The sequence below is a fragment of the Halyomorpha halys genome, unplaced genomic scaffold (genome assembly GCF_000696795.3).
Source record: "Halyomorpha halys isolate HHAL.00 unplaced genomic scaffold, Hhal_1.1 Scaffold576.1, whole genome shotgun sequence".
Classification (NCBI taxonomy): domain Eukaryota; kingdom Metazoa; phylum Arthropoda; class Insecta; order Hemiptera; family Pentatomidae; genus Halyomorpha; species Halyomorpha halys.
In genome coordinates, this window is record NW_027116645.1 from 168,707 (window position 1) to 180,384 (window position 11,678).

The 11,678-nt window shown below is 31.8% G+C and overlaps 1 protein-coding gene across 1 annotated transcript; it reads right to left on the minus strand.

Annotated features, from left to right (window-relative positions):
* Positions 1 to 104: 104 nt before the first annotated feature.
* Positions 105 to 11,360, minus strand: LOC106684381 (zinc finger protein 26). Its single transcript, XM_014426430.3, has 5 exons — positions 11,266 to 11,360; positions 7,640 to 7,699; positions 6,894 to 6,953; positions 5,357 to 5,401; positions 105 to 2,363 (listed from the first exon to the last, which is right to left on the minus strand). Exons 1-5 carry the CDS (start codon positions 11,330 to 11,332, stop codon positions 688 to 690), a joined length of 1,908 nt encoding a protein of 635 aa, XP_014281916.2. The 5' UTR covers positions 11,333 to 11,360; the 3' UTR covers positions 105 to 687.
* Between the last annotated feature and the right edge of the window lie 318 nt (positions 11,361 to 11,678).

Genomic DNA, 11,678 nt, shown 5'->3' on the forward strand with positions numbered 1-11,678 from the left:
ATGAAAACTACTTTGGTGTCAAATTTTATTAGATTATGAGATAATGAGGTAAAAAAGTATTTGAAATGTGTTGATTTGAAATGAAATCAATCATGAACAAAAATAAAAAGCTTACATCTATTTGAGGGAGAAAGGGGCTGCTGAGGTCTTAAATAATTTCCACTTTTTATAAAGAATATTTAATTAATGAAAGAAATAATAAATAATATATACATAATTACAAATATTTTTTAATGCAATTATTTTGTTACATCGGACTTCTTTAGAAGCTCCAATTTCAATCTTTTTAATTCATATTTTTTCTCTATTTTAATTTTGCGAAGCTTCTGCTCCTCCGCAATTCTTTGTTTTTCAAATTCCTGGAAAACTCTGGAACCACCCCGTACATTTCATAGATATTTCATAGTTGGGTCAAAAATTCAGAAAAATTAGTTAATTTTAATTTAAGCTGATATTTTTAGTCAGAGCTTTTTAATTTTTTTTTCTGAACTCAAAAGTAATCCATCTGTTTACATTGAATTTTTATATTAACATCAGAATTCCTCGTAGTGTCAGTGCTAAATTGCCTCTCTATAAGGTTTTCGGGTACCTTCTCGTCTTGTTTCTGTATCTGAAATTTTGAATTGTTAGTAGTTTTTATCATCTGTTATCCTTGCACGTGTGCTATAATCCCTGCAATAGCAGATTTCAGCAATTAGGACTCTCAATTGTATGATGGGCCACTATATGTCTTTTTAAAGTACCAGCTTCTGATGCTTTGTAGTCACAATGTGGGCAGTGATGAGGTTTTTCTCCTTTATGCTGTGACATAATATGTATTTTTAATTTACTCATTATTACTGCTCTATAGTCACAATGAGGACATTGAAGAGGTTTCTCACCTGTATGACGAACCATTATATGTCTTTTCAGGTTCCACATTTCTGCTGCTTTGTAGGCACAGTGAGGGCATGGATGAGGCTTCTCACCTCTATGATTGATCATTATATGCATTTTCAAATTACCAATGGTAACACCTTTGTACTCACATTGAGGACATTGATGAGGCTTCTCTCCTGTATGAAGTGCCATTATATGTCTTTTTAAAGTACCAGCTTGTGATGCCCTGTAATCACAATGAGGACAATGATGAGGCTTTTGTTCAGTATGTTGGGCAGTTACATGTGTTTTTAAATTACCTATTGTTACAGCTGAAAAGGCGCAGTAAGTACATGGATGGTTTTTCTCATCTGTATGGTCAGCCATTATATGAATTTTTAAATTATTGATAGTTAACGCTTTATGGTCACAATGAGGACATTGATGAGTCTTCTCAACAGTACGATGGGTCAATAAATGTCTTTTTAAAGTGCAGGCTTGTGATGCTCTGTAGTCACAATGAGGGCAGTGGTGAGGCTTTTCTCCTTTATGCTGAGACATAATATGCAACTTTAATTTACTCATTATAACTGCTTTATAGTTACAATGAGGACAGTGAAGAGGCTTTTCATCAGTATGGGAAGCAATTATATGTCTTTTTAATTTACACATTTCTACTGCTTTATAAGAACAATGAGGACAGGAAAAAGGTTTTTCATCAGTATGATTGGAAATTACATGTACTTTCAAATAACTCATAGTAACTGATTTATAATCACAATGAGGACAGTTGTAAGGCTTATCTTCTGTGTGACGGGCAATTATATGTCTTTTTAAAGTACAGGCTTGTGACGCTCTGTATTCACAATGAGGGCACTGATGAGGTTTTTCTCTTTCATGTAGGGACAATATATGTATTTTCAACTTGCTGATTGATATTGCTTTATAATCACAATGAGGACAGCTATGAGGCTTCTCACCGGTATGACAGGCCATTATATGCGTTTTTAAATAACTCTGTGTTACTGTCGTGTAGTCACAATGAGGGCAGTGATGAGGCTTATCATTTGTATGGCAGGTTATTATATGTTTCCTTAAGTGACTCAGGTCTACTGTTTTGAATACACAGTGTGGACAGTGATGAGGCTTTTCTTCTGAATGACATGCCAGAATATGTCTTCTCAGTTTACCTCTTGTTACTGCCTTATAGTCACAATCAAGACAGTTATGAGGTCTCTCACCTGTATGCCGAGCCATTATGTGTATTTTTAAACAATTCTTTCTAATAACTTTATAGTCACACTCAGGGCACTGATAATGCTCTTCATATTTATGATTAGTATTTATATGTTTTTTCAAATCAATGTAGTACTCAGTTTCATACCCACAATGATGACAGAGAAAAGGTTTCTCACCAGACTGAAGAGGTGCTAAATCCACTTTCATCTGACTTTTTAAGTCATACTGTCTGATCTCCTGAATCTTGCTGAGGACATTCTTGGCACCTAATAATTATACAAGCACTGTATGAATCATTATATAAACACAAATTAACCAATAATAAAATCTATTATTGTGGGAGTCGTTCCATTAGATTGTCATCACACTTAAGAATATTTATGTCTTCATGACCAATGCTAGAAGTGGGCACATTTATTTTTCATTTTCTCCTTATTTTAACATGAATAATATTCCTGTAAACTTAGGTTCCAATTTGGAAATAATAAAAAAAAAATAACCCTAACAACTTGCAGAAGTGGTGCAAGTAAATTTCCAATCCATTCTGAATGAGTTGAAATTTATTTTGAGGAGGGTCCATTAAAAAAAAAAAAAAAAAAAAAAAAAAAATACCAACCCTTAGATCCTTGTTAACATTGTTTGATAACCAACAGCATAAAACTTCACTAAACTGTCACCCATTAGAGAACATAACTGGTTTAAATCCCATATTGAAAATTAAAAAACCTTTAGTTATTTGTAAATGTCTAGTGATGAATATTCTATAAGCATTGGTGAATATAAGGAGTAAGCTATAGTAACAGGGACCAATATAAGGAGTAAGCTATAGTAACAGGGACCAATATAAGGAGTAAGCTATAGTAACAGTGACCAATATAACGTTTATTTTGTAATTCCTATATATTGCAAAATACAGGTTATGACTAATGTTTAGTATGCACTTGAGTTCTTTGTAGAGGAATCTTTGGTCTAGCAATCTTGTCCTCATATGAATCTGAGTTTCGAGACTAAATTTCCCGTTCCATCAACATGTGCTCAAGGAACTGGAGCTCTCAGGAATATCATTCACTAAAGGCTAAGAAAAGAAACAAAAAAACTAGTGAATTATACAATGATGGGTATCAATTATGTCCTTTCAGACATATTGAAAATAAAGAATAGAATATGGTTCCTAAGTGTTATGAGAATGAAACAGGCAGAATTTGCTTCCTGTAAACATCTATTAGTTAGAAGACTCTAAATTAATTTTAAGGTAGAACTGATAGACCACACTTCTAAAAAGAAAACAAACTTTCATCGGATTCATGCCGCACTAAGAATTTTGTGCAAAATTAAGCCTGAAATTCCTTTTTGGGTAGGATTAGAAACACAAAGTCTCAGATGTAGGACTGCTACAAAGCGACAGCAACAATGAATCCGAGTGCATAGTTAAAGCATCCCTATGAACACAATTAGAGATGATATATGTAATTTTAAACCTATTGGGTTTCTTTCCAAAGTGAATATTTTTGGTCCATGACAGACTAAGGAGCTAAAAAAAAAAAGATCTAATAAGGATAAGTCAATTATCCATAATAGAATCAATATTTAAACCTTTAAAAAACAGAGTAGTCTGATGCTAAAGAAAGAACTGAGAGCTTAATGAACTCTCTGGTGAGATAGAGGTGGTCAGGTTCATTAAAATTGGATACTTCATGTATCTCGGATAGTTGACTCCAGGATTCCCAAGATGCTCATGACAGAAGAATTACTTAGGACAAAGAGAGTGGAAAAACCTAGGACAAGGTGGTTTGATGGACTGTCTGTAGATTCAAGAGACCTGCAAGTTTGGAATCGGACTGCTGCATCACAGGACCTGGGACCTCTTAGCAAGCCATCCACGCCTGCCACTATTAATGTTGCTACCTGCCCTGTGGTGGATATTATAATTGGATTGGAGATCACAACTTTGCTAACTGTCCAGCAGTGGATATTATGATTGGATTGGAGGTCATAACTTTGCTATCTGCTAAATATAGGCTCTTATTATCTATTAAGTTCTGTTTCACCGCCAGGGCCTGATGGAATATTTCGGCCACATTGTTATGCCTCTAGAAATATTCACTGCCAGCCAACAATGTACATCCACCAATAATATATTGGACTGATTCCAGAGTTACTGATCATAATCGACATTTATCTGGTGTTATTCTTTTAGAACATGTCTTCAGCATGATCTGGATGCAATAACCTGATCTTGAATTGCAATCAAAAACCCTTATGTCTCAGGAAATAATTTTCCAGTCTTTAACCGTGCAACTGATATTTCCTTGTCAATGGAGCTGTTTATTATTATTATTATCATTATGATTATAATAGTGAAGCTTAGAGTTACTAGAGAAAACTAGTCCTCCCAGTATCTAATTATATTCAGAAATCCACTGATAAAAAAGTACGAACTAATTAAGTTCAACTAACTTTACCTGTATCTGATTTTACCATAACTAAAAAAGCAAACAATTATATTTGAGTACAGAAAAAACAAAAATGTTAAGTAAGGGAATAGACTTTTCTGTCTCACATCCATAAATAAATAAACAAACATTATAATATTCTATCAAATATATCAACATTTTGGAACAGTTAATCATCTGCAACAAGGTTTACAATAATAATGACCAATTATCCTCTAATGAAGATTAACACTTAGACTGCAGGGGAGGAGGGTATGCCAGTGAATCTATGTACACAATCAGCTTTAAATTAATTACTAAATATGGACCCTAAAAAGTTATTGTATATCACCACATTTTCTATAAACATTTAGACAATTTGAAATAATCCAAAACAATATAAAAAAAAAGAATACATATGAAGTAAATAAATTTATGTAAACTTCAAAAAATAAATTTGATAATAAAAAAAATTTAAAGGAGTCTAAAAATACTTAAAGGTAGCAGAATCCAGAACGATCGTAGTAGATGAAAGCTAGGACAGACTAAATACGGTTCAGGGCAATCCAAGATCAAAGGGAGGTGGCTAGAGATCACACCATCACTCCCAATGAAAGCTAAAAAAGTGACCTCCCTTGACAATGGCTTATCATCATATGTGTTCCCAAGCCACAATAATGTGTTATCAAAGAGTTAAATTATAAAAAAATGTAAAGATTTTAAATCTTCATATACTTATAAGACATATCAGGAAAATAAAGAAATGATAAACTTCAAAATAAACAACTCAACCAAAACTGAAGCTTAAACTAATTTAAAAGTCTCACCATTATGAAGCAGTGCTTCCTCTCCTTCATGGAACATTTCCGGAGCTGCAACACAAAATAGTAATTATTTACATTATAATGTCGACCAAAATTTTTCCAGTAGTTCCTCAGTTTCATACTTTCTCTTATAATTACTAATATAAACGGGATTTTGGGTTATTATTATAGGTAAATGCAATATAAAATTTAAAAAATCTTTTACAGGAATAACCTCACTAACAGTAAGTAAATTATGGTTCTTAAGACTTATGTTTAGGGAGAAACTCGTTCACCCATTTACTTTCCAACAAAAAGTTATTAAGGAAGAGAAAATAAGACATATGTAATGTACACATTTTTATTTGAAATATACGAGGGTAAGTCAATTATTATCCACAATATAGTTATAAAATTTTATTGTAATCAAATAAGAAACTTACAAGAATATCATTTTTCGACATAGTCTCCTTGCTTTTTAACGCACTTGGTCCATTGTTGTACAAGCTTCATGATATGCTCATAAAAAAAGGTTTTCAGTTGAGCCATGAGCCAGAAATACACAGTTCGTCTGAGGTGAATCGATGGCCCCTTAATGCCTCTTTGAGGGAACCAAACAAATGATAGTCAGAAGGAGCAAGATTGGGACTATATGGAGGATGAGCCAGTACTTCAAAATTGAGTTTCTGAAGTGAACGCTCAATGTCTCCTTTATTGGTGGCGGTATCCTCCATATAGTCCCGATCTTGCCCCTTCAGACTATCACTCGTTGGGTCCACTCAAAGAAGCATTAAGGGGCTGCCGATTTACTTCAGGCGAAGCAATGAAAGAAGTGGTGCATTCCTGGCTCGCAGCTCAACCGAAAACCTTCTTTTTTGAGGGCATCATGAAGATTGTAAAACGATGGAGTGCGTTGAAAAGCAAGAGGACTATGTCGAAAAATGATGTCCTTGTAAGTTTCCTATTTGATTACAATAAAATTTTATAACTATATTGCAGATATTAATTGACTTAGCCTCATACCATCCACAGTCAGCAATTACAGTTTCTTTTAAATAGGTTAAAATAATTTGTCTCATATAAAATTTAGTAATTTTTTAGTATTCCTAGCAATTTATGGGTACGTTTTCAGGTTTGACATCCCTAAATAACCCTACTGGACAAAACATAACCATTAAGACAGATAAGCTATTGATAAGTGCGAGAAATTGTTTTCGCTGGCAGAACTGCATGGATTCAACTTTCAATAACTTCTCCACCCACCGCATTCTCCGTATCTGTCTCCAGCAACTTACCAATTCGCAAGTCTCAAAAGGATGGTACAAGGATAGAGATCGGTCACTGACAAGTCATAGCGATAGCTGAAGCATTTTTTTGGAAGTCTCAAAATTTTTCATAAAAGAAAGACATCAACAAAATGTTAGAGAATTGTTTGGATGAATATATAACTCTTAAAGGAGACTATGTAAATAAAAAAAGAAACAGTTTTTTTTAAATAGTTAGCCAAGGGGCGTTTTGACAGTTAGTAACAAACCTAAACTCAAAACAATAAGAAACTTACATTTATGCCCAGTTACATCAGCCTTTTCTTCTTTTATAAAAACAAAAGAGTTATTCATGCCTGAAAAAGTAAACAACAAATATGATTAACTAAAACATTATCAACTTTGAAATATAGGAAATTTAATTTAATAACTATATTTTAAATTGAAATGAATGAATAATGAATAATAATTGGGATACACTGTGTCATTTCTGTAATTTATTTACTACTAGGATAAATAAATTTATTTCAGAGGCTGAAACAGCTAATAAGTTCCATTCTAACAGTTCTTTTAAAATATTTTTTTTGACTGCAAATTAACTAACAAATTTACATTTTGTAAAAAAAAATAATAATAAATGGAATATTGTCCGGATGAGGTCAAATGAAACTCAAATAGTAATAACTATTTTTATTTGAGTCAACATTTCACCCCATGTTGCAGGGCTTCGTCAGAGCTAAAAAATAAAATAAAAAGTAAACGGAAAATTACAAGAGTATACAATGAAACAGTAAAATTAAATAAGAAAAATAAAAAGTTATAAACAATAAATAAAAACAGAAATAGTAACAGATAAAAAAAAGAAATATAAAAGTAAATATATATAATAAAGTAAATAAATATATAAAAAATATAAAAGAGTCATCTCTCATCCTGTTTTAACCAAATTTTTTATTGTATTTCCTCTACCCCCCCAAAAAAAGTTTTTTAAGTAGTTAGTCCTAGGAATTTTGACTAATAAGATAAACAAAAGAAAACTTACCAGCATTTAAGGAATCATCTGCCTTTTCTTCTTTTATAAAAATACGGGAGTCACTCATATCTGTAAAAGTAAACAACACAGGAAAATTTATGATTCTTACCATAACTAAAACACTATTCACTTTTTAAGATTGGAAACTAAATTTAATAAACCAGTTTTAGAATGAAGACATCAGTAATTATCTGAAACCAATTGGTGTAACACTCAAAAATATGGGAAGTTGGAAAAACACAGGGATATTTATTGAAAGCACTTTTTTACAGTTTAAAGAACCTAAAGCGTTATCGATCACTATTTAACTAAAACTAGGTCTTATCAATCACTATTTAACTATTAAAAAAAAATATCTTGTACATACAAGAAAAAAGAAAGAAAGATATTTACTAGGAAACTGTTAGAAATCATTTTTAAACTATCAGGCTTGTTGCGGCCACCGTGTGAAAAGAAAAATACTGATGTGCTACATATTTTATAATTTTTATTATTGTTTAATTTAGGTATTCCCCGGAGTAAAAATTGGGGGATAGTACCCAAATTAATTATTATACTGGCAAGCTGGTTTAAATTAAGGAATTACTTATAATGATGGAGTGGACTGTATTTAAATAACTTGATATCATATGGTTTTAAAATGAAATAACCTCTATCCTCATTAAAGTTTTCTGACACAATTTGCTGTAAGGTTTGAGCAAAATATTTACAATATCTGTTGGTTAGTTGTAAATTGGTTTTTATTACATTAATTGATGAAGATTAGATTTTTACTTGTTTTATTATATGAAGGTTGGTTCTGATGTGAATGTGATTATGGAAGGAGGATTCTCTCTTCTCATCCTCCTGCCGCCGCCGCCTCTCTCGCCTGAGTTGAAGGATTTACTCCTTCATCATTATGAGAAGAGACCTTCTTGAAGAGTTCTGTACTCTTCTTCTCATGTCCAGGTCAGGATGCCTTCTCGCTTGGTACTAACCCCTTTGTTTTGGGGACCAAGATGGCTGCCATCTTTGCTTCTTTGATTTGATCTTTGCCACTAGATGGCATCGTAAATTTCTTTTCAGAAGTGAGGGGGTGCCTTATTTAAACAATTATTATAGTCAATCGTATTTTATTTCCATGTTACATAAAGATATAGATATTGTTTATTTGTTGTATTATTGAATTGAATATAGTATGAGAGTAGGAATTAAGACCATATATAATGCATGTATTATAACTTAAGGATAGTAACTTGGACCATGCAGTCAGTCGGCCGTCACTTATCAGCACTTCATATATAGAGTTGATGTGGGCTCAATCACCTTTTATTTTTTTTCTCCACTTTGCTCAGCTCATAGTGGAGCATAGCGGTACAGTACACAGACCATAGAACTCTACATCTCAAAGATAAAATTACAGACCTGCACTCGGCGAGTCAGAGATCCCAAGTTCGAGTCTGAATATAATAAAGTACTTATTAAAAAAATTAAAGTACTACTGAAATGTGTAAAATAGTAATAATTAATTTTCATTCTAAAAATTCAATTTATTATTGTATATATTTATTCTTTGTCTTTTTTATTGGATTATTTATTAATATACCATTTTTCTTGGATAAAAGAGTCATCCCTCATCCTGTTTTAACCAAATTTTTTATTGCATTTCCTCGACCCAAAATGTGATGATAATGTCTTGTTATGTTGCCAGACAATACGAGAAGATTGTCCAAAATTGTTACAAATTAGATACCAAGGGAATATAACAATAAAGAGGAAGACCGATTAAAAGATGGCGAGATGAGATAGTGCAAAGAGTGGGAGATTGCTGGGCTTCTCTCGCTAGGAATATGGACCTATGGGCTAAAGTAATTAAGAACTCATTATGAATCATCATTTATAGTCAAATTTTTAAACAGTGTAAAGAAAGTATTTAATTAATCAAATCTGGCAAGTTATTATTTTACTTTTAACTAGGGGAGTACCCCCCCTTCACTTAACAGCTGACCAGCCCCCATTTTACAAATTATACAACTGTACATTTAATTGTACGACTCATTGCTCAAATTTTATAACTGTAACTTACATGTATTCTGCAATTCAGATTGTATTTTTTTTTATCAATATAATGTCATAAATAGAAATATATTGTGCTTCCTTTTCTTTTCTAAGTTTTCTACTCGCCATTAGTTCAAAATTTTTCTAACTGGCTTTAAGTTTTCAATTCACTGAGGGAGTAAAATCAAATACTACATGGTCATCACTAAAAACTTTTTTAATATAATAGAGAGATTAATATAAAAAATGTAATTAAGAAGTAGTATAATTTTTATAAATTGTTCATGTTGATAAACAAGAACCGTAACTCGCAATGGAGAGGCTTCTACTTTTGTAAATAAAGCTGTTATTATTATGCATATAACAAAGTAATGGCCACAAGTTGATAAAATTTGAAATGTACTATTAGTCAGAAACTTTAATGAACTCTTTTCGAAATAAAGGTGTAATCAAAAATACTTTTTGCACAGGCGAAAGCAGTGGATGTAAACTGAAATAGAATTATCTAGGTACCAACTTACACAATCCCTGAATATTTCGTAACATTTGATCGATAATACCTGAACAAAAATTTTACTGCAGACAGACATGGAACCAAATGTGTTCTTTGATTTTAAAAAACATAAAATGTGAATGAAAATTTTAAATTCTAAGGAAAAATTTCTTAGAGGAATATAAAATTTCCCTATCAAGCAAATAAGGAAACGCCTTTCAGTACGACGCGTGTATATGTAGTTAAAGTAATAAAATAAACATTAAACTCAAATAAACTGTAGGAAACAAATGGTGAACCCGACTAATTTTCTTCACGAATCTAGCTAATAACTTTTTCAGGTATTACAGGGGTATTTATGATCTTTAGTTTAACATGCTAAAGTGTGTTTAATGGAAACACTTATGTTAAATGGAGAAATATTTCCTTCTTTTACCATGTTAAAATGATATAACATCAGTGAGAGTCTGTTACTAGGTCTGTTAAATGGAGAATGATGTCACGCAACAGACCAGCTCATCACCATTTTGTTTGTTGTGTTAGGTTACTTGCTTGTAGTTTGTTTTGATTGTGTTAGTATTGTTTTGGATGTTTTAAAAACTGATAAAGCAATGGTTGACAATAATGTAATGACAGTTGTCCATTAGCTCATCTTGTTTCCCTTCCTCACCAGTTAGAAGAACAACAAAATACTCAGTAGCCAAACTTTCACACAACTTCCAATTTTCACTTTTATTTAGGCATGTTGTAATAAGTTACATTAATCAAAACTTAGAAGTAAACAATAACATGAAGTTTTGGAAGGGATGATTATGAAACAAGTTGGTCAGAAAATCCGCTAGGAGCTCTAATGCAATTAACAGAACTTTAAATAGGGGTGCTCACAATCCTATAGCTATAACATTTAACAGGATAAAACGTTTTACATTTAACACATCATGAATAACCCTAGTATAGAAAAATTTAGAGACAAAGAAGTGATGCAAGATTAATAAGATGTTATGTTATTATATGACTATATTTCTAAAAATGGATCACAGGTTATCAAGTCCCAATTTCCAATTTATTCATAAGTTCAAAGGATACAAAGAAAAATATTACTTACCATGATCTGGTATAAGTATTTCTTCTTCTTTCACATGAAAAAGCCCATCTAGTAACATGACAATCATGTAGAAAACAAACTGTCAACTCAGTAAACAAAATTCAATAATGAAAATTTTAAACAGAATTATTAGAGAGAAGAATAGTAGTCATATTAGAACATATAAACTTTTAAATAGCAGTCTAAAACCCACTGTTAGAAACTTTTATCTTATAAATAATAATTAAAAAACTCATCATCAGTCACAACGAGAGAAACTTACAATTAAGTTCAGTTCCTTCAGCATTTTCTTCTTTAACAAAAACACCATAGTTGCTCATACCTAGAAATAAAAACAAAAGAGATGAAAAATGTTAAGTTAATATAATAACATAATTATTAACATTGGCGATCTTAGAGGTCCAAGGCCTTGC